The sequence below is a fragment of the Anolis sagrei genome, chromosome 5 (genome assembly GCF_037176765.1).
Source record: "Anolis sagrei isolate rAnoSag1 chromosome 5, rAnoSag1.mat, whole genome shotgun sequence".
Classification (NCBI taxonomy): Eukaryota; Metazoa; Chordata; class Lepidosauria; order Squamata; family Dactyloidae; genus Anolis; species Anolis sagrei.
Window position 1 is genome coordinate 105,114,184 of NC_090025.1, and position 24,206 is coordinate 105,138,389.

At 37.0% G+C, this 24,206-nt stretch overlaps 1 protein-coding gene across 2 annotated transcripts in view; it reads left to right on the forward strand.

The window, feature by feature from the left end:
• The window catches only part of HTT (huntingtin), a 101,451-nt gene that overhangs the window by 57,512 nt on the left and 19,733 nt on the right, over window positions 1-24,206 (forward strand). For both annotated transcript variants that reach the window (XM_060778022.2, XM_060778023.2), the window contains 19 exons: window positions 632-768; window positions 2,093-2,209; window positions 3,978-4,100; window positions 5,579-5,817; window positions 6,018-6,160; window positions 6,509-6,716; window positions 7,335-7,476; window positions 9,907-10,086; window positions 11,588-11,764; window positions 12,712-12,788; window positions 13,326-13,464; window positions 14,909-15,031; window positions 15,869-16,079; window positions 18,776-18,921; window positions 19,201-19,378; window positions 19,720-19,815; window positions 20,195-20,382; window positions 21,806-21,932; window positions 23,737-23,837. In XM_060778022.2, the coding sequence (XP_060634005.2) occupies window positions 632-768; window positions 2,093-2,209; window positions 3,978-4,100; window positions 5,579-5,817; window positions 6,018-6,160; window positions 6,509-6,716; window positions 7,335-7,476; window positions 9,907-10,086; window positions 11,588-11,764; window positions 12,712-12,788; window positions 13,326-13,464; window positions 14,909-15,031; window positions 15,869-16,079; window positions 18,776-18,921; window positions 19,201-19,378; window positions 19,720-19,815; window positions 20,195-20,382; window positions 21,806-21,932; window positions 23,737-23,837 (2,852 nt within the window). The remainder of the gene's footprint in view (window positions 1-631; window positions 769-2,092; window positions 2,210-3,977; window positions 4,101-5,578; window positions 5,818-6,017; window positions 6,161-6,508; window positions 6,717-7,334; window positions 7,477-9,906; window positions 10,087-11,587; window positions 11,765-12,711; window positions 12,789-13,325; window positions 13,465-14,908; window positions 15,032-15,868; window positions 16,080-18,775; window positions 18,922-19,200; window positions 19,379-19,719; window positions 19,816-20,194; window positions 20,383-21,805; window positions 21,933-23,736; window positions 23,838-24,206) is intronic.

Consider the following 24,206-nt stretch of genomic DNA (forward strand, 5'->3'; position numbering starts at 1 on the left):
ACCTGTATTTTCAAAAAGGCTTGTAATTATTAACATGGGTAGGCTATAGGTTTCCTTGCATTGTGGGTGGTACTGCTGCAAGCATTCTTTTGCTTCAAATTGAAGAATCTTTCCAATATAAAAAAATGTTCCAGGGTGGAATCAATGTTGTTTGATACCACTTTAACTGCCATGACTCAATGCTGTGGAGTCCTTGTAATGTAGTAAAGCTATGTGGTTCCATAGTACTGAGCCATTGGAGTTACCGTGGTGTCAAACTACATTAATTATACAATGTAGATGCGCCCCTAGTAATGGAGTAACTGGTTTCTTTTTTTTTACTATTTGCATCTGCCCTGGAGGAGCAGGTAGACCTCACCCCATTGTAGGAAGTGTAACCCTAGCCTTTTATTCAAAAGGTGTTTTTTCAAAGGATATGCCCTTAAAAAGACATTGAAACTTGGAAGTCATATTAAGAAATGTCATTTTTAAAAGCTAGAATGGATGAATTCTCTAAAAGGGAATAATAAATGTAAATAATAATAATAAATGTTTCTGTGCTAAACCTGGACAACAATCTATCTCTTGAAAGGGAATTACTGTGCTGTTACACATTTAATCTTAAATTAAAATGTAGTGTCATTTTCTTTAGCAATTCCTGCTCTACAGCCAATTGTTCACGATCTCTTTATATTAAGAGGAGCAAACAAAGCTGATGCTGGTAAAGAACTGGAGACTCAAAAAGAAGTAGTGGTTTCAATGTTGTTGCGACTTATCCAGTACCATCAGGTAAATATTGTAAGAATTGGTTATAAGCTGCATAATGTTTTTTATTGTTTACCCTAATGGTTCTCAGGCTTCTGTTCTCCAGTTCATAGAACTGGCCATACTGACTGGAATTATCTGGAAGTCCAAAGGTTGGGAACCACTAGACTGCTTTAATTTGAATACAACCTTTTTCTTTTTGCTTAAACATTTTAGTCCTTTCACAATAACCCAAATGTAAAAAAAACAAAAAACAAACGACAATGTTTTTAAAGTTCTCAAATATATTTGTCAAAGCTGCAACAATTTATTGCTGTAATGAAACTGTGGTATTGTTTTCTGGGGATTGCCATCCGGCAGACCTTGTAACAATGGTGGAGTTTTATGAACTTTTTATAATAAATGCCCTAATATGCAACAACAGTATACATTATTTTCAATGCTACACATTTAGTAGGAAAAGGTTAATAGTTAACTTTGAGTAGTTTTTAAGGCAGATATTGAGCTACCTGTTCATTAAACTGGCATTATTCTGTTGATTTTTAATTTTTGTTCATTTGTAATAAGTTTGCATGATATAACAGTCTTTATTTTTTGTCCTCGTGATACCATCAGGTGTCTTAGAAAGCTCCCTCACTTCCTTTGCCTGCTGCCCCAGGGATTTATAGATAAGCTAGTAGCTGCCATTATTTTCAATAAGAAGCAATTGACATTTTCTGTGGAGAAACTGACTTTTTTGTGACACAGCCCTGGTTTAAATGGTGGAAGATCTCACTGTGATGCCAAATTAAACCTCAACTAGTATCTTCCTACTAATTGTCCTGTAAGGGCCAAGGCATTAATAACACACACACACACACACACACACACACATTTACTTCTTCTGTTTTGTTAAAGATACAGCATGGATTTTTAAAAACTCTGAACTGAAGACATTTCATAGTAAAATATGCAGCCTGTTCTTTTCACCTTTAAATCTTCTGGAACATGAGTAGGAACTGTAAATTATATATTATTTAAAACTGCCACTTTTGTGTGCTTTCTTATTGTGACTTTGTGCTCTCATGATTGTCATTGTTTGCAATTGACAGGACAATATACAGTATAACAACGAATATATAACATATTTCTTCAATGGTGAGACACCATTGATTGTAAGATGCACTCTAATCTTAGTATCACCAACAACAACGAAATACATGTGGTGCACCTGCTCATCTCATTTTAGAGATAGGGAAAAACTATACAGTATTAGATTCAAAGCAAGTGAGGATGAATATCAGAAAATATATTTTTTATGATTAAACAAATGAATGTGCTATATACTGAGGTTTTTGTTCATTCTCAGGTTCTGGAGATGTTCATTTTAGTGTTACAGCAGTGTCACAGGGAGAATGAAGACAAGTGGAAAAGATTGTCTCGACAGATAGCAGACATCATTCTCCCAATGCTGGCAAAACAACAGGTTAAATTTATATTTTCTTTTTTAAAATATACATTGTTATAATCTCTTCATCTTTGTGCAGTATATGACCTTCTCGCTGAGGTGTATATATTCTTGTAGAAGGGAACTGCCCAGTGTAAGATAGATTTATTTATTTATTTATTTATTTGTTTGATGCACTTATTAACCGCCATTCTCAGCCCTTACGGGCGACTCATGGCGGTGTACAGTACACATAAAAAGACAGTTACAAAGGCCAGTATCAACAACATATAACTATACGACAAATACAAACTACATAAAAATCCGCTTCGTCTCTTAGTAGAATCCCATCTTTAGATTCCCCATCTTTGAGTAATTCTTTAAAAGATATCATCACTGACTTTTCCTTCATGTACTCTAAAGTTAAGATTGCATTGGGTGTCACCAAGAATCTGTTTTTGCCTGTTTCTCTAACTCTGGTTTTTCCCAAAGTACTTCCATTTTCTGTAGAGACTCTCATAAGTGCATCATGTGGGCAGGACACAAACAAAGGTGAAAATGGCAAATTTGTAAATAAAAGGCCTATATTCTAAAAACATAGTTGGATTGGATTACCTTTTTGGTTTCTTTCAACTCTATGACATTTAAATACAGTGTACACATGAGGGTAACCCACATAATGCATCATAACAAATTAAGAGATGCACCCCATTTTAAGGCAAATTCAGTGATTGGCTTATTGCATTTGAGATATTTCAAACATTTCCATTCAGCTATAGAAGTCTTGAAATCCCTACATGTTGGATAAAAAAATACTAAATGTATATTTTTAAGTTCTTTGATTAGATTGAGCAAGGAAATAATATATATTCAAGTGATGTTAAATACTTCATGAAAATTCCTCAGGTATACCCATATTTGTTTATGAAGAATTTCTGTAAACATATGTTATGCTTTACAAACATGCTGAAACTGTGGTAAGAACAGACTAAACATAATAATTTTGACATAGCAACCACCAAACGCAGAACCCAAATACGAATCAAGGAACATGAAAGGCAGTGCAGATTAATTCAGTCACATAAGTCAGCTATGGCATAGCACTTGATGAAGCAACCTGGACACAGCATATTATTTTAGAACACAGAAATGCTGGACCACTCTAACAACTACCATATCGGACTACATATCGGACTACACAGAGAAGCCATTAAAAACCATAATTATGTGGACAATTTCAACAGAAAGGAGGAAACCATGAAAATTAACAAAATCTGGCTACCAGTATTTAAAAACCTCTAAAATCAGGACAGTAAATAAAGAACAATACTCAAAAATGGGAATTCCAGACAAACTATCAGAGCCGGCTAACCACCTCCCAGCAAAGGATTCCCCCGGACAGGAAGCCACCAAGCCTTGAAGCTGCAAAGCTATTGAGTGCTAATCAAGGTGATCAATTGCAACATTCACACTTGCCTCAAACAGGCGAGAGTTCTTTCTCCCACCCTGGACACTCCACAGATATACAAACGCACTTGTCTAGTTCCCTGCATACCTCACAACCTCTGAGGATGCCTGCCATAGATGTGGGTGAAATGTCAGGAGAGAATGCTTTTGGAACATGGCCATTCGGCCTGGAAAACTCACAGCTACCCAGTGATTCCAGCCATGAAAGCCTTTGACAACACGATTCTGATATAATCTTTGTGTTTTTTTCCATACACTGATATAACTGATTTTGCTGATTATTTTTATATTGCAGTGATTATAATAATAGCACATGTTTGTTTTCTTTTAAAAAAAACAGATGCAGATAGATTCCCATGAAGCTCTGGGGGTATTGAACACTCTATTTGAAATACTGGCACCATCTGCCCTTCGTCCAGTGGACATGCTTTTAAGGAGCATGTTTGTAACGCCGAGTACAATGGTAAGTATAGTATTTCTGCTTGGAAAGATGAAAATATCAGTAAAGCAACCTTGTAAAAAATTGTGGGGAAAGGTGCATTTACCTGTTGTATGCATTTACCTGCTGACTGACACTTGTCAGGTTCTGAAAAATCTCAGAATAAGACCATCACACAAAGGGACTCACTGGAAATGAAGTCCTTATTTGTTTCTTTATGAAACAATCACGGCCAGCTAACACCTCCCTACAAAGGATTCCTCTAGGCTGGAAGCAGCCAGGCTTTGAAGTTGCAAGGCCATTCTTTGCTAATCAAGGTAGCTAATATAAAAATCTCATTCTCCTAGTTTCCAACAGACCTCACAACCGCTCAGGATGCCTGCCATAGATGTGGGCAAAATGTCAGGAGAGAATGCTTCTGGAACATGGCTATATAATCTGGAAAACATACCACAATCCAATGATTCTGGCCATGAAAACTTTTGACAACATATTGAAGTCTTTATTACCCTTTTACCGGGATACAGAAAAACCAATTCTAATGTGTCTTCTTTGTTGCAGGTTATATACCCCACAAAACTTTAACCTGCACACACCCCTTCAGGCTCCAAGACAGTTCCCAAAACAAAAGGCAGAAAAGCCAGCCTGTCTTATTGGTGGTTTTCTCCAGTCCTGTCTCCCCCTTCCTTGCATTCCAGACCAAGCTTGGTATTCTATTAAATGTCCTTTGACCAGTAGCTGGCCACTTGGAGTGCCTCTGGTGTTGTTGCAAGGAGGTCCTCCATTGTGCATGTAGCAGGGCTCAGGTTGCATTGCAGCAGGTGGTCAGTGGTTTGCTCTTCTCCACACTCCCATGTCGTGGATTCCACTTTGTAGCCCCATTTCTTGAGGTTGGCTCTGCATCTCGTAGTGCCAGAGCGCAGTCTGTTCAGAGCCTTCCAAGTTGCCCAGTTTTCTGTGTGCCCAGGGGGGAGTCTCTCATTTGGTATCAGCCATCAATTGAGGTTCTGGGTTTGAGCCTGCCACTTTTGGACTCTTGCTTGCTGAGGTGTTCCAGCGAGTGTCTCTGTAGATCTTAGAAAACTATTTCTTGATTTAAGTCGTTGACGTGCTGGCTGATACTCAAACAGGGGGTGAGCTGGAGATGTCTCTGCCTTGGTCCTTTCACTATTGGCTGCTGCTTCCCGGCGGATGTCAGGTGGTGCAGTACCAGCTAAACAGTGTAATTTCTTCAGTGGTATAGGGCACAGACACCCTGTGATGATGCAGCATGTTTCATTAAGAGCCACATCTACTGTTTTAGCGTAGTGAGATGTGTTCCACACTGGGCATGCATACTCAGCAGCAGAGTAGCATAGTGCAAGGGCAGATGTCTTCACTGTGTCTGGTTGTGATCCCAAGGTTGTGCCAGTCAGCTTTTGCATGATATTATTTCTAGCACCCACATTTTGCTTGATATTCAGGCAGAAAATTTGAGTAATAATGATCTTTTTGTTCAATAGGCTTCGGTAAGCACAGTCCAGTTATGGATATCTGGTATTCTGGCTATTCTCCGTGTTTTGATTTCTCAATCAACAGAAGACATTGTGCTTTCTCGTATTCAAGAGCTCTCCTTCTCACCGTATTTAATCTCACGGCAAACAATTAACAGATTACGAAATGATGAAAATATAGCTTCTACAGATCAGGAACAAACTCTGGAAGATCAAAATAAATATCAGCCTGAAGAGACATTTTCCAGGTGTGTAAATGAATGAATGAATAAGGACATTGAAGTATATCTATGTCATGCACACCTTCATAGGCTTTGATTTGATTTGAATCAGTTTTAAGAAGAAAATGTTACCTTCTGCCTTTGTTCCATTAAACATTATTTTGATTCTTGTTCCAGCAGTCTAGTTGATTTTTATTTGTAATGCCATGCTCTCCCCACTCCTCCAGGTTCTTATTACAATTAGTGGGAATTCTACTTGAAGATATTACTAGCAAACATTTGAATGTGGATATGAATGAGCAGCAACATACATTCTATTGCCAAGAGTTGGGCACACTGCTTATGTGCTTAATTCATATTTTCAAATCAGGTACTATTTATTGTAACTTGTTAGCTTATGAAATAAAATATTTCAGTTTTGATTCAGTTTAATTCAACTAAAATTATCTTTGCTTTGAGCACAAATCCTTTGGGATAATTCTTAACTTTGTCCCGAAAGTAGACTTACAATATAATCAGAGTTTGAAATGCAGTTTGGTAACATCCTATGTAGGTATTAAAGATGACTAATTTAAAGTTCATAGCTCAGCAGGCATTACATTTGTAAACAATAGAATATGGAAGTATGTCTTTTTCACAATTTGCCTTATCTGAAGGACACTAATGTCCTCCCATTAATATCTGCCAGATTTCAATTATAACATGAACTTTTTTTTAGGAATGTTCAGAAGAATCACAGCTGCAGCCAGCAGGCTTTTTACAGGAGACGGATTTGATCATCATTTCTATACCCTTGAAACATTAAATGCTCTTATTCAGTCCATGATACCCACCCATCCTTCTTTAGTGCTCCTGTGGTGCCAGATCCTACTACTTGTAAATTATACAAACAGCACCTGGTGGTCAGCAGTGCATCAGACGCCAAAGTAAGACTATGTCATATACATAATGTGTGTGATGTGTGTAGTTTTATATCTTCCTGCCTCAGTTGCGGTGGCCACCAGACAGGGTTAACAATCAAAAAAGTGAAGCCTACCCTGTTAGGAAAGCACTGGTTATATGAGCTGTAGTCTTGGCCAGTGACTGTATAATGTCAGACTAACTCTATCCACTCCTCTCATCCAGCTCATGGAGGGAATAGTGGAAACTTATTAGGCTTCCATAAAAATAAGCTTCTCCTTCTGCTGTGTAACAGTGCCTCCATTTTGTACATAGTGACTTGTGGTTCAAGTCTTAGCCATTTTTCTTGACCTTTTTTGCCCAGTTGTCAAGGAGCCAAAATGCCCAGCTATCTCAGTATACAAGATTGTGAATTCCAATTACATCGATTATTGTTGATTGGAATTAATAGGGCAACTGGTTATTTATTGGTAAGCCTATGTCTTCCCCTTTAATTCTGCAACTAATACAACTTTAGAATAAATTGAAACATGAATAGCAAAACAAAAATTGTTACTCAGACTGCAAGAAATATAATGAAATATTATTTTCTAGAAATGCAGTCCAAATTTTAACAAGATTCTGAAATGTTCTCTCTCTTACAGAAGACACAGCCTGTCCAGTAGTAAACTGCTTGGTTCTCAAACATGTGAAGATAGTGATGAAGTAGATTCGGAATTCAAACTTAGTATGTGCAATCGAGAAATAGTCCGAAGAGGCGCACTCATCCTTTTTTGTGATTATGTGGTATGTTTTGAATTACTTCAAATACCCATTTTTCCATCCCGTTTCCTTTGATGACCTGCTTTAAAATTTGTATATTTGCTCCTCGAAATTTTGTGTTTTGTGTAGTAAATAATCCAATTTAAGACTATTTCCATGATGAACATCTTTCTTTTGTTCCTCACAGCTTTCTTTTTCTTTAAAAATCCACATAATTTGTATAGGGACTAGAGAAATTGAGTACTTTATGAGGATATCTTTAGTTATTTGGATCACACAGTTGCTAAAAAATAATCATCATAGGTGGTCACTGGTGGCCGAGTAAGATGGTCTTCCAAGAGTCTTGGCAGTGGGTCTATAAGTGACTGTGGAGACCTATTCTGGATCCACAGGGTCTTTCGCAATAAGGAGATAGATTTCCAGATGGAGGGCAGCCCCAAGGGTTTACTTGGTTCTCCTCCTGACACGTTTCTCCCTTTTGCCCTCAATTATTGCCACTTCACAATCCATAGTACTCTTGGTAACAGCTGACCTCAAGTTAGAATGCTCCTGGATTGCAGGATTGTATTATGTATTTTTAGAGATATATTTTCAAATAATTTGAAACCATGAAGAAAAATAGTTTTTTTCTGAATTTTGGATGAGATAGAGATTTGGGGAGAAATTGAAATTTCAGCAATCTTTAAAAATTAAAGATTTCAGAAATATAAAATGCATTATGTACTACTTGATTGGACATTAAATTACTATTACCGGAATAATAAAATATGTTTTGATCAGAAAATGATCAAAATTTAATTTACATTTTAAATTTTTATTTTTTCCATTATAACTGGATTTCAACCATGAGAAACATGGAGTCATAAGGAGTTACACATTTATGAAGAACAGAGAGATTGTAAAAGTAAAAGCAGCATTTGTAAAATAAAGAAACATGTTTCTAGTCTAGTCCTTTATAGTGCCAAATAGACATAAAGCACTTATTCTGATAAAAAGAACTAAGAACAGCACACCAACATTAGGAATTGCTATGATGTGGGATGCTAAATATAGTCTTACATTAAAGTCCATATGCTAAATAGTGTTTAGAAATAATGTATGGAAAATAAATATAGGAACAAGGTTGTCTTTTTTTATTCATCATTTCAAAAGAAAATGTTTTTTCCCTTTTAAAAAACACAGAAAAGCTGGTGTGAAAATTCCTTTTGTAGGTCTTACTTGCTTTTTAACCCTAGGTCCTCATATCTCTAACCATATGCTGGCTTTATTTATTTATTTATTTATTTGCTGCATTTGTTGACTGCCGTTCTCAGCCCTAGGGCGACTCACGGCAACATATAAAAGGCATTTTACAAAAACAATAACGAAATATCAACATATCAACAATTCAACAACAATATAATTACACTAAACAATCCGCTCCGTCTCATCGTAGAATCATAACCAATCTCGTAATCCGTATTCCGTTCCAGTCGTCATTGCCGGTTATTTTAGCACTTAGTTAAATGCCTTCTCAAATAGCCATGTCTTTAGGCTCTTACGGAAAGACATAAGGGAGGGCGCCTGCCTGATGTCTACAGGGAGAGTGTTCCACAGCCGGGGGGCCACCACCGAGAAGGCCCTCTCTCTCGTCCCCGCCAGACGTGCCTGTGAGGCAGGCGGGATCGAGAGAAGGGCCTCCCCAGACGATCTCAAGGCCCTCGTGGGCTCATAGCCCGAGATGCGGTCTGAAAGGTATTTTGGGCCGGAGCCATTTAGGGCTTTGTAGGCCAACACCAGCACCTTAAATTGGGCCCGGTAGCAAATCGGCAGCCAGTGGAGCTGGAACAACAAGGGCGTTGTGTGCTCCCTGCGTCCCGCTCCTGTTAGTAGCATGGCTGCCGCGCGCTGGACTAGCTGAAGCTTCCGGGCCGTCTTCAAGGGCAGCCCCACGTAGAGAGCGTTGCAGTAGTCAAGGCGGGATGTGACCAGAGCGTGTACCACCGTGGCCAAGTCAGACTTCCCGAGGTACGGGCGCAGCTGGCGCACGAGCCTAAGCTGTGCAAATGCTCCCCTGGTCACCGCTGAAACCTGGGGATCCAGGCTCAACGATGCTCTTACTGCCTCCTTACTTGTGCTGAGTAGTCTTTTCTAAAAGTATTAATCCTAAATGAATTCTCTAGTGAGGTTTTGGCATTGTTGGTTAACCTATAAAGTGACCTGAGCTACACTGTAGAACCACAGAGTAATCTGTTGGATCTGCATTTCTTCTTTTAGGTAAACAAGAAGTCCCTTGCACTTCCTATGTTTGCCAGGGTTGTTCAGTTAGCATATCAGAAATTGTATGAATACCGCCTTTATAGTTGCAGTCCCTTCGGAGAGATACGACAGTATATAAATAAAGTTTTATTATAGTTTGTAGTATAATAAAACATAGCCTTAGAATTGATGGATGATTTTATTTTCTCTTCATAGTGCCAAAATCTGCACGATTCAGAACACTTAACCTGGTTGACAGTGAACCATGTTCAAGACCTTATTAATCTGTCTCACGAACCCCCGGTACAAGACTTAATTAGTGCCATTCACAGGAATTCTGCAGCAAGTGGACTTTTCATCCAGGCTATTCAATCACGGTGTGAGAACTTTGCAGCTGTAAGTTGTCTAGAGTTTTAAAATATCATGTCAACATTTTTCTGGGACTTACTGTATCCCTATTTTGCCTTGAGGAGAGTATTGATAGTTAAAGGTGTGTAGCTGAATTTAGATATTGAGGAAATTGAAACACGGGGTATCTAACTGTCAGACATCACTAAACTAGTAAATGGGTTGCCGTTGTTTTGTGCATAGCATTGGTGTTAAACAGATATCACCAGTATATTATCAAGTGAAAATACGATTTCACAAAAAAAGTTGTATTGTATACAGTGCTGTCAATAATTTCAGTCCTTTCCACTCATCATACATCCTTTAGTGCACCTACATTCAAGGATTAAATATGGCTTCATGTGCTTAAGTGTAAAGTTAAAGTTTAAGAGAAAGCACATGATTTCTGCAGTTACTTTGATAGTGTTAAATTGTAAAGGAATCTGTGGATGAAAATGAACAAGTGGAATAAGAGAGGAAAAATATGACTTGAAGACTAGATGAAGGTAGAGCTTCTTGGAATTTGAATGTCAGAGCTACTGCTGTAAACCCAGGCTTCTTAAACTGTGGATCCCAACCTCAAATCGAGCCCCTTAGTTGAATGTTGGGGTTCTGAAAAATTTGGCAACAGTAACAAGTTTTCTAAACATCATCTAGTGACACCAATCTGTTTTGCAGTTTTAACAGTGAACTGTGCAGAAGGTGCTTCAAATGTACTTCATAAAAAGGAAAATCAGCCTGTTTAGCAAGTCTTGCAAATTCTGATTTTTACCAGTAAATGTTCAATTTTATACTCATTTTATATATCTTTATATATAGAATCAGATAAAACATCATGCTGAAAGGGGTTATAAGTGAAAATGTTTAAGGTGTTCTGCTCCAGACTATGGATGCTTCATGGAACAGTAGCCAATGGCTTGCAGTCTAGAAAGTAGATGACTACTTATGCGTCCCTTCAAATTGCAGAAGTGGGGATCCCATTTTCTTAGAGGCCTTTATAAGTATCTAGTAGGTTGTACTGCAATCACCGTCCCTAAAAAGTAAACACATTGGCTGCCCTATCAATAGATGTACCTGTGGCTCCATGTCCTATTCCTTTCTCATCTTGTCCAGGAAAGCTACTTCTTCCAAGAATGGCCTAAGCCAGAATTTCTCAAACTATGCTCCTCCAGATGCTTTGGACTTCCGCTCCCACCATTCCTAACAACTGGTAGGCTGGCTGGGATTTCTGAGAGCTGAAGTCCAAAACACCTGGAGGAGCACAGTTTGAGAAACACTGTTCTAGAGGCTTCTATCTCCTAGTCTTGCCTCCTTTGTTTCAATATCTTCCTTTGCCTCTTCATTGTTGTATAAATTCCTTTTTATATTTCACTCTTACTTTCCTACCTTTCTAGAAAAGGAAAACATGAAGAAAATAATTACTATGTTAAGAACAATTGTACATTTTGTTAGCTGCTTATTAATTATTTAGCCTGAAAAAAGTCTGTAATTTTTTTTTCTTCCCGTATAGCCAACTTCTGTAAAGAAGACATTACAATGCCTAGAGGGGATTCACCTGAGTCAGTCTGGTGCTGTATTAATACTGTATGTGGATAAGCTTTTGTGTACACCATTCCGTGTGCTGGCTCGCATGGTTGACACTCTTGCTTGCCGCCGAGTGGAAATGCTTTTAGCTGAAACTATGCAGGTACTGAAAGTTGTTGTCTTTTTCATATGTACTTTCATTTGCTGAAGTTCCTGATAAGTTGTTGGAACATGGGAGTATTAATTAAATATCAATCACACTGTTAGATGAACAAAAATATTCATTGTTTCTAATACATTCAGTGTGCTCAGTTTATAACCTGGAAAACATTTGAATATTATAAAAATGATACTATATCAGGTTCACTGTTTACTGCAACAGTATTTTCTTTTTCCTTACAAGTTATCAAAGTTAAGATCATCTACTTACTGTATCTCTGTAATTTACAAAGGATGTAGTGGAGAATAGAAAGAGTGGTTCAATTAAAAAACAATAGGCTTTCCAACTGATAAAACACTTCACTAGAAGAAGAATTTCATGTTAATCAGTTTTAGAAAGGGCAGATATTTGGTAGTGTCTGCCTTAAAGGTGCATTTTCTATATCTCTCACTACCCTCCTATTTTACTTTGCACTGAAGCAATATTGTTTTGTTAACCCTCAGTGGAAAGGAACAATAATGTTGTTTTAACTGCTCATAGTGAGTCAGCTGTAAGGTCAAGGATTGGTTGATTGGTAGGATACATTACTTTCAGATAAATAAAAATAGTTCTTTTGGGGGATTTGTAAGCATCTGATTAGTATACTGGGAAGATGAACTCTATCTGTGCTGCTGAGCTCTAGACAGTTCTGAAATGTTCTTGTGCAGATGTTGTATAAATCATACGTCTTCATGCTCACATATTCCTTTGTATTTCATCACCAAATCTCTTCTTCTGGAGGTCTTAATTTGCAGAAGTAATGGATATTTGAAGCAACAAACAGCAATTAGTACTATTTTGTAGTTAGTTGACTGTTAAATCTGTGTTATGCCTTAATCTTACATTACCATAATGTGGTTTTTATTATTTCATTCTTCAGAATTTTGCAAATATTTCTTGTTTCTGTATAGAACAGCACTGCTCAGTTACCAGTTGAAGAATTGGATAGAATTCAGGAATATCTCCAAAACAGTGGATTAGCCCACAGGTAATGATTTGATACTCTTGTAACATGAAATTTTAGAGTTGTTTGAAATGAGACATTTTGTTTAAGCTCATTTATACATTAAAAAAATAAATAGTCTAATAATTGTAATGCTGGTCTCTACCTTTGCTTAGATAACTATAGCCTCATCTTTCCACTAAGCTACGAGGGATGTCCAGAAAGTAAGGTTACAAGATTTTTTTTAAAATACAAAGAATGAATATATTTTAAGAAAACTTACATGGATTATATGATAGGTATTACATTATTTTTCCACATAATCAGCATTCAGTTCAATACATATTGTCATCCGTGGGACGATTTTTTTAATGCCTGTGTCATAGAAGTCTTCTGCCATAGGAAGCAGCAGCAACAGAGCCGAAGCTAGGAGTGGGCGACAGAGGTGAAGCTGAGGCTGCTTCTTGGCTGGAGGGACTCTGTTAATTGTATTAATATAATTCACTTGAATCCACTGAAAATGTCAGAATGTTTTGTTCTGATTTTTTGTTTTACCTGTGTTTCTATTTTAATTGTTTTCAGACATCAAAGACTTTACTCACTCTTGGATAGGTTTCGCCTCATTGTTGCCCCAGAAACAATTAGCCCATCACCTGTTGTTACTGCACACCCACTGGATGGGGATAACCAACCTGCTTTAGAAACTGTGAATCCAGACAAAGTAAGATTGTGTTAAGAATTTTTCATATGAGGGCACCTCTTTTTGCAACCATAAGACAGGCTTTGATATACTTCAGTCATTACTGTATTTCAAATAAACAGATAGCTCTTTTCAGTATGAATCATACCCTTGTTCTTGCTTTTGCTACGGACATAACCTCTAGGAAGCCCGAGCTCATTCTGTTCTTTGGCTTTTCTAACTATCCCTATACAGGCTAGCTATTTGTTTAATTCTTCAGTGATATTTCCATTTCTTGTACATGTCCCTTTTGTAGTAAATATTGACTTACTCCATGTCTCTTACTACTTAAAAAATATTTTCTGATAAAGAGTAGGAGTTAACCAGGCTTCATTTCCTAGATAAATAATAATTTCCTACTTATTCTTGAGGGCTTATTTACACTCAGGTTTTAAAATGTATCAAAGCAGTGCTTGTTATTTTTGTAGTGTATGAATGCACTGATGTAGCTCATGAAGCTATGAAAGGCAAGGCAGCTGTTTATATTGCTACTAGTCGGGTGCAAATCACTGTTAACAAAAAGATTTGTAGTTTTCAGAGGGCCATTTTAATTTAATTTTCGAAAACGGAAAGGGGAAGAGAGAGATGAAAATACCAGTGAAACGGATTTTTTAGAGACTATATTTTCGGAAAGAGTTAAGTCCACAAAATACCTGAGGCAGGGGGATCTGCATTATCTTTTTCTCTCCCCGGCAGAAGAAGTCTGCATTTTTTCTTGCTAAGTTATCTTCTCCTCCAGAGAGAGCCCTGGGAATTCACTTTCCCAGTGGCATTTGCATAGGGTGGCCATAAGGAGCATGATGGGAGTTGAAGTTTTTCTCTCTGTGTGTCTCTCAGCCTGGTGGTACCCATGCTCTGATTGGCTGAGGATGGACACAACAAGCTACTTCTATTCCCAAATGTATGGTTAAAACTTAAAATAATTCTTTAAAATGAGTAGATCGGTGAATTGTTTTGAAACCTGACAAGCCTGCAGTTGTAAATGGGGTCTGCAACCAAGGTAGGTTTCATGCAGATAGGCCTTAAAATGACTGAGTATGGAGCCTTTAAAGTTTTCCATTGTAGCCAATGGGCTGAATCTCTGTCGAATGAAACAGAAAACACCCTTCCCCTTTTGGGTAACTTTCTGGTAAATGAAATGGGGGTCAGATGGAGACAGACCCGAAAACAGCATGCCTTTTGGCTCGAATGCACATGCTTAATTGCTACTGTTAATATGGCCTGTGGTTTTTAATATCTCTGTTTGCAGGAACACTTTGGCAAGAAAATGACACTTTCTTTGTACTATAAAAATAATCTAGATCATAGTTATAGTAAAGTTTTGAGATGTATAGTACTTTTTAAAAAGGTTGAACCAACATCATTAATTTTTCTCTTTTTATGTGTTTTAAAGTATGTTTAGTTAACTTTAATCATTTTTTTAAAGGATTGGTATATTTCGCTAGTGAAATCACAGTGCTATATGAAATCATCCTTGGCTCTGCTAGAAGGTGCCGAGTTAGTGAATCGACTTCCTCCGCATGAATTGAATTCTTTTATGATGCATAAGGTAATAAATCTGATGCCATAGATGCATATGTTTTATGAATTGATAACTTTTTCTCAAATACTGAAAATGTGAAATTCTGTTAAAATTTGAAAACAATTACAAATACAGTACACCACACATAATATGAAAACATTTTACCTTTTAGTCACGCATGACTATTTGTATCAGAAAATTAAGCAAAATGGAAAGCTTCATAAGTTATATGATATTTTGAATTTTTGAATCACAATTTGTTTTCTTTTTAAGTGGCAAAATTTGTTGCTTATTTTCTCCAATTGCTATTTTCCTATGTGAAATAGGAGTGTATGCACTCCTTTGTAGATACATTCTTCATTTCTTTATCGTATACTCCATTGATTTCATTTGTTTACCATTCATATTTGGCGGAACAGTGTGCATATTAACCATAAACTGTATATGTATCTGTACAACATTCTGTCATATTAGAATTATATGGCTTAAAGTTACATTTTTATGTAACAGAAACTTGTATGAATACCACATAAATACTTAATGAGGTTTCTGAGTGAAAATGTAAATATCATCAGCTTTGTAATATTTAATCATTATGGCAGTAACATGACTGAATATTACAAAGCTGAAGATATTTACATTTTTTACTCAGAAATCTCATTAAGTATTAAGGTTGCTTAAGAGTTTTCCCCAAATCTGATCTTTTCCAAGTTTTGGGTGTACTTTGGGACATGACATCCAGGCACTGTATTTAAGATTGGGTATGATAGCACTTTACATTGTATCACTTAAGTTTTCCAGATTTCTTTTTCTATGTTATGATATGCTCTTGCTAAGATTTTTAAAAATCATTTGTTCTTTCAGGACTTCAACATAAGTCTTCTAGCTCCATGTTTAAGTCTTGGCATGCATGAAATCTCCAAAGACCAGAAGAGGCTTTTTGAAACTGCCCGTAGGGTAACTCTCAATCACGTGACTGCTGTTGTAAAAAAACTTCCCACCAATCACCACGTTTTTCAGCCATTGCAACCATTTGAAACATCAGTGTATTGGAACAAGCTGAGTGATATCTTTGGTAATATTAGTAAAGAGCATTTTATTTTATAAGGCACTTTTCCATGTTGCAGTGTGAACCAAGCTAACTCTGGTAACATTATTCTTTAAGTAATCCTTAAACTAGTTTGAGTGAAGCCTTGCAAGCCCACCCAAGAGGGGCTAATATACTGAACTGTATATTAGGTGCATGTGTGACAGAAGAGAAAGCCATCATTGCTTTGAATGTTGATCCAGGACACTAGGAGGTCAGGATTCAAATTCCCCTTTTGGCATGGAAATACTGGGTGACCTCTCAGCCTCAGAGAAAGGCAGGGGCAAACTCCCTCTGAACAAGAAAGCCCTGATAGGTTCGCTTTAAGGTCAGTATATCTTGAAAACAACAATGAAATAGGAGCAAAACAATAGAAAAGAGGTCTTAACGGTAGAACAGTAGAATAGAGGTCACCTCATGATTAATAGTGTTTCCGCACTCATGATCTCTTATATCTACATACTAACACATGATGTAAAGCAAACAAGGTGAGTTTGAATTCCTAGTTCAAGAATGTAAAATCAGGGTAATAAGTATCACCAAGATACAGTGAGATGACGCATGATTGAAATAGAAAATTCAGAACTATACCTTATGCAGGATGAATAGACTGGGGCAGGCAACGGTAGAGGAAGTGAGCATTTTTATCTGACATTCCTCAGGCTGCATTTAAAAATGGGAAGGGGGTTTCAAAGGACTGCAATGCGTTTTCTTTACCTCTGGAATAGACCACATTTTGGGGGGGGGGGGGGGGGAGAGAAAAATGACCTATATATAAAAAGGTAAACATATAGATAGAGTTCTGCTAGTTCATGTTAGCTCAGTTACCATCACTGGCTACACAATGAATCCACACAACTTTGTGAACTATAGTTAGTTTCTATAAATCATGGTGGATGTTTTCTATTCAGATTTTATGTCATTATATAAATCTATTTATATAATTTATTGATGTTAGGTTCTAATGTTGTTTTCTATATGGTTTTTTTTTTTCTGGGATTATTATGTGGGTACTTGCTTTGTCTGTGGAGGCATTGAATGTTTGCCGTTGTATGGTGCAATCCGCCCTGAGTCCTCCTGGAGAGATAGGGCGGAATATAAATAAAGAATTATTATTATATTAGTTAACTAGCCATCCCCTTCCATGCGTTGCTGTGGCCCAGTCTGGTAATCTGGAAAATAAAGTAATGAGAAAGTGTTGGTTTCTAATATATGTAATTCCTTTATGCTTGTAGGTAAACAGTATTTAATTCCGTTTTCTTGCCCTAGTGAAGGGAGTTGGACTGGATGGCCTTAAGTATTTTCTATTAGTTATAGGGGTTCAGTGTGGGAAGTTTGCCCCAAATCTATCATTTGTGGGGTTCAGAATGCTCTTTGATTGTAGGTGAACCATAAATCCCAATAACTACAACTCCCAAATTTCAAGGTCTATTTCCCCCAAGCTCCATCTGTGTTCCTAGTTGGGCATATGGAATATTTGTGCCAAGTTTGGTCCAGATCCATCATTGTTTGATTCCACAGTGCCCTCTGGATGTAGGTGTACTACAACTCCCAAACGCAACATCAGTGCCCACCAAACCCTTTCAGTATTTTTTGTTGGTCGTGGGAGTCCTGTGTGCCACGTTTGGTTCAGTTCCATCATTGGTGGAGTTCAGAATGCTCTTTGATTGAAGGTTAACTATAAATCCCAGCAACTACAACTCCCAAATGACAAACTCAATTTTTTTGAGTGATGGTCACTCCTTGGGTTAGTAGGTGTCTTGTGGCCAAATTTGGTGGCAATTTGTCCAGTGGTTATGTTAATCCCACAAATGAACATTACATTTTTATTTATATAGACTAGCTGTACCCGCCACACGTTGCTGTGGCCAACCTTCCCTCCTTCTTTCTCTCCTTCCTTCCCTCTTTCCTTCCCTTCCTCTTTTTCTTTCCCTTCCCATTTCTTTTCTTTCTTCCATCTCTACCTGTTTCTTTCCTCCCTTTCTTTGCTCTTTGGTTCCTTCCTTCCTTCCTTCCTTGTCTTTTGTTCCTTCTCTCCTTCCTTCCCTCTCTTTTTCCTTTCACTTTTTATTTCCTTTTCCTGACCTCCTCCCCATTCCCCCCATTTTAATTTCCTTCTAAAGCTTCCAAGGACGTGGGATAGTACATATTTTTTTAGAAGTTTTGAGTCTTTGCTATCGGGGATACTATCGGGGATCCTATTAGTTGCCATGTTGGGTGTAATATTTTGAGTTGTTCTGAAAATGAATGTCTCTAAAGTATTGAATCAACTATTTTCTCAGCCAGACAAAAGAAAAGTGATTTGAAAGTGTGTGTGTGTTTAAATATTTATTTCATTACCTTGGTTTGGTCATTTCATGTTAGGTTAGCCCTATTATCTGCAGGAATTGTGAACTTTTTAAAAAAGACTAAGTAAATGGGTTCTAATGGATTTCTGTGAGATTTTCCTTCTGGTGTGACTGGTATTCTTGCAATTCTAGAGTTTTATTCTGACAGTTTACTAACTATACAATGATCTGCTAATGTTTTAGTTAAAAAAATAATAAGAATAGTTCTGAAAATATTGTTGGTTCTTTTAGAAACAATGAAAATTAGGGAAACTTAAAACGTTAGGATAAGAGGTCCATTATACATTGTGATGTTTGTAGATAACATTTGTTTTTATGATGGTCTTTATTTTGCAGGTGACACCATGGTGTATCACTCTACGATGGCCTTATCTCATGCTTTAAGTCAGTATTTAGTGTTACTGTCGAAACTGCCAATTTCTCTGTGCATCCCACGTGAGAAAGAGAGTGACATTCTGAAGTTTGTTGTAATGTTGCTAGAGGTAAGACAGCAAAACATCAAGCAGCACACGTGTTGAAAAATAATCTGTCGTCATATCTTTAAAGAGTCAATAATACTGTTTCAACCATAAGGGGTTTTTTTTTTAATTTTCTGTCATACCTACTTTGATGTCATATCTAGAAATGTTAAAGGCAATACGAGTGGACTTTTCCAAGTATGATAGTATTTTAAAGACTCTTGGAATTTTGCTGCTTGTTTCTAATAGATGAAGTAGAAAATACTGATAACTACAAGAATCAACATTTTTTTTCTTCCACAGATGCTTTCATGGCATTTAATACACAAATGTATTCCACTAAGTATAGATCTCCAGGCTGTGTTGGATTGCTGTTGTTTGGCTTTACAACAGTCTAATTTATGGAATTTGCTGGCTTCAGCAGAATATATGACCCATGCCTGCTCTGTCATCAACTGTATTCGATTCATTATAGAGGCAGGTGAGTTAACAGACTTAAAGTGGTCTGAGAAGCTCCTTGAGTCCCTCTCAAATCCTTTATTTTCCTAACTGTTTAACTGTACAAGATTTCTCTTTAGTGGATGTAGCTAACTTATCTGAGTGAAGTTTTGAAAGAAAGGGGAAAATAACACTGCTAATTGTACAGAAAAACAGGAGGCCAAACAGCTCATAATTTCCATACCTACTATCCATAAAGCTAGTTGTTAGTTTGTGTGGCTCAACTGAATAAAACTATGGTTTAATTGTTTAAGCTTAATATTGCAAATACAACTCTTTCTCTGCTTGTAATTCTGAAATGCTTGATGCTTATGTCTAATTTAGTGGCAGTTGAGCCTGGGAATCGTCTTCTTAGTCCAGAAAGGAAGAAGAGTCATATAAAAACTGCTACTGAAGGTGAAGTGGATTTACAAACACAAAGTGAGTATAAATCAAGAACCAAATATATATGCAATTGTGTGTAGTATGTGTGTGTGTGTGATGTAGAACTGCATTATTTTAGTCTGCTATAGATTCCCTCTCATTATATATTTGTGTATTCAGTGTTACTGAATAGAAAACATGTAGGTATGCTATGGAAAGCTTTAAAAAATTGACTGGAGTAACATTTACAAAATGTACCTATTCCAACTTAGATGCAAATTCAACTTAAGAACAAACCTACAGATCCTATCTTGTTTGTAACTTGGGGACTGTCTGTACATTGTTGAAGAATAGAGTGATAGCTTCTTAGAATTTGGTATCTTAATATTTGTTTCAGCGTTCTGTCCTATTTTTATGTTTTGTCTTCTAATTTCAGAATCTGAGTTTATTGCAGCCACCTGTGAAACAGTGGCGGAGTTGGTGGAATGTTTGCAATCTGTCTTGTCCTTGGGACACAAGAAAAACAGCAATATCCCAGCATTCCTGACCTCTGTTCTTAAGAACATCATCATCAGTTTATCCAGGCTGCCTTTGGTAAACAGCTACACAAGAGTTCCTCCATTGGTATGTATCTCATAAAGTTTCGAATATAACACATTATTAATGCATCTCTTGGGGAGTGAAACTTTTCATCCTGTGTAAAAGAAGTACCCGTATATTCCGGCATATAAGACTACTGGCCGCATAAGACGACTCTGAACTTTTCCAGTTAAAATACAGAGTTTGGTATATACTTGCTGTATAAAACTACCCGTCTTCCAACACACACCAAATAATTTTTTTAAAAGCATCAGATTTGATTTCAATATGGTAATTTTCCTATTACTGTACCTCCTTCTCTGCCTCTCAGATCTCACACATGCACACCTGCACCACTTCACTGCAGTCATCTGCATTTTTTCTTTGTTTAGATCCCTCTTTTATTTTAAAAATGTTTTTCACACCTAAAATAGTAAGCAGGCCTTCCTTTACAATTATGCAAACTATTATCCAGTTTTCATCTGTTGGCAACTTGTGAAACCAAACACTGGACCATCATGAATTAAGTAGAGTGCAACATTGTCAATATATTACAAATGAATTGTTTGTTTCATAATTACCCATCCGCCATTACAACAGAACATCCAATCTATCTGGGAAATTGTCATCCAAATGTTTCCAAGCTCTTGATATATAACACTTGGATAGTTAAATTCACTGCAAAGAAAAAATTTGGAGGCAAAAGAACAAGATATTCCAGCTCTTTCAGGAAAATTTCCACATATAATAATGTTGTAGTAGAAATGATGGGAGCCCCCAGTGGCGCAGTGGGTTAAATCGCTGAGCTGCTGAACTTGCTGACCGAAAGGTCGGTGGTTCGAATCCAGAGAGTGGGGTGAATTCTAACTGTTCACTGGTGGGAAGATGCAGTCATGATGACCACATGACCTAGGAGGCGTCTATAGATAACGCCAGCTCTTCGGCTTAGAAATGGAAATGAGCACCATCCCCCAGAGTCAGACACGACTAGACTTAATGTCAACGGAAAACCTTTACCTTTATCTAGTAGAAATGATAAAGCACATGACAATACTGGCCCTTTTTACATTTTAAGAAACTAGCTCAAAATCTGATCAGTATGGCAGAATGAAATTTACTTTCCCAGTACACTACATTTAGTGATGAGCTTTGTATTGACAGATGTTGACATCAAACATGTCTGGGCCAATTGCAAGAAGTCATTTGTGTTGGATTGATCTATCCAGTTTATATTCCTCCTTGCTTTCTCACAGGAAGGAGTTTTTGTTGGCTTTCAATTTGTATCCTCAGACCATCCATTTTCTCTGAGTAGAATGAAACCAATTAAGCCAAAACTTAAGTTTCATGCAAATATGGTCTCATTACTGTTCCTTCCTTTCTCTTTGTAAAATAGAAAAGATGGAATGCCACAGGAAATACAGCCTCCGAGCTGCAAGACACTCATGTTTCTCTATGTCTATTTTAATAGGTCTGGAAGCTGGGCTGGTCTCCAAAGCCTACAGGAGAGTTTGGCACAACTTTCCCAGAAATCCCTGTAGAGTTTCTTCAAGAGAAGGAAGTATTCAAGGAGTTTATTTATCGAATCAACACTTTAGGTAAGTAGCTATACTGGAGTTTTGCTGAATGCATGAAGAGCAGCAGAGCTTAGTGTTAATTACATTTTTACAAATGGGTTAGAGTTATTTGAAATTGTGTAGTACAAAATTTGGCTGTCACTTCCCAAAATACTGGGGGATTAGTACAATATCGACAAGCCATACCTTCCCAAGAACTGTTCCTTGCTGTGGGCAAGCAGTGTATTGGTGCATGCTGCTGCATTGAAAGGTAACAAGGGCAAGAATACTTGCACTACATGGGTAATTTTCTTATTTTGTTCAACATAAGTAATTTCCCAATTTTTGGTTTAATTAACTGTAAAAACCATGCGAGTAAAACAGATTGGGAGAATTTCTCACAATGTTAAAACTCAAGTTGCCTAACAATAAATATAAAGTAATGAAAAACAATGTGAATACATAAAATTTAAAATACATATACATACAAAATAGAAACCCAATTAAACAATTTATGTTATTTAAACCATTAATCATTAAAAATATTAAAATACATTAAAACTTTATATCCACCTTAAAATCACAATCACACTTCCTTTAAAAGTCGAACCCTCGTAAATATATATAAATGATTGATGGCAGAAAAAAATATTTCTGTTTACGAAAGGCAGGACCATCCTGGTCTCTCAAAGGAAAGCGTTCCAAAGTCTAGCAGCAGTCACTGAAAAATAGGTCCATAAAGAAAGATATAGCCCTTCAAATAATCTGGACCTGAGGCATATAGGGCTTTATAGGTTAAAATCAGCACTTTGAATTGTGTCCAGAAACAATTTGGCAGCCAAGGAAGCTGTTGCAACAGGGGGGTTGTGTGCTTTTTGTAGGCACATCCAGTTAATAACCTGGGGGTGGGAAAGGGAGATATTCAGGCTTTCATAACTATAGGGACTTTCATTCTGAAAAAAGATCATTCCCCTCATTTCATTTCTTTGACGCTTTTGTGAGGTGTCTGATATTTGAAATGGATACACTTTGTTCAGTAATGGAAAATCTAGAACTGGGAGGCAGTTTTTAAAAATTATTTTATTATATTCCCACAGAAAATTAAAAATATGAAGAACAAAACACAAACATTAAAATAAGAAACAAAAAAATAATTTGATACAAAGTTAACGCCATAATATTCCCACCCCAGTTCTCCCCATCCCTACCACCTAAAACTAATAACTAAATGTTTTCTCCACCTTTTAAAAAAAATTAAAAACCTAATAACGAAATTGACTTTCCCCCCTTCTCAAGCAAAGGCAACTGTCAAACTTTTACATGTACAGTAGAGTCCCGCTTATCCAACCTTCGCTCATCTAAAGTTCTGTATTATCCAGTGCAGTCCAGGGTGGGAGAAGGAAAGAACCCGTGTTTGTTTTGGTGCTAAATTTGTCAATACAGTAATTACTACATAACGTTACAGTGTATTGAACGGCTTTTTCTGCTATTTGTTGTAAAACATGATGTGTTTGGTGCTTAATTTGTAAAACCATAATATAATCATAACATAATTTGATGTTTAATAGGCTTTTTTTTTCGTCTTTATTATCCAACATTTTCTCTTATCCAACATTCTGCTGGCCCGTTTATGTTGGATAAGTAAGACTTTACTGTCTTTCGTGTTCTAATTCAGTACATTATTATCTTTTCCTCCACCACCCTTAGTTCTGTTTGATGGGCATATTCCATTTGCAAATGTTGCTAGTGTTTTTCTTTAAAATACAGCTATAGGGATTAAAATATCTACTCTCCAAATTTTGATTATTAAAAATAGCTACTGTTTGTGGTGTGGTTTTGCTTTCAGGGTGGACAAACCGCATGCAGTTTGAAGAAACTTGGGCTACACTTCTCGGCGTTCTGGTAACCCAGCCAATTGTAATGGACCAAGAGGAAAACCAGCAAGAGGTTAAAAAAACAATTCAATGAGTAATTTTGTTTTATCTGAATTATTTGACAATTGACTTTATTTCTTCTTTTAAATACAGTTTCTAGCTATAAAACCTCAATATTAATTATGATGTCTTTTGAGAGCCCTTGCTTTGCTCATTACTCTCTGTTAATGTTACAACACAGCTGTCAGCAATGACTGGTCAGTAGGACCAATGCAGATCCTGTAGGGATTGAAGGTCAAAGTACTGCCTAGCAATCTCCAGCCGGAATCCTGTCTCCTACTAGTAGCAAAAGCCAAACTATTTTATGGAGATCATGGGTTGGGAAGTACAAAAGACACACAGATCTCAGCAGATATCCAATAATAATAATGTTAATAATAAT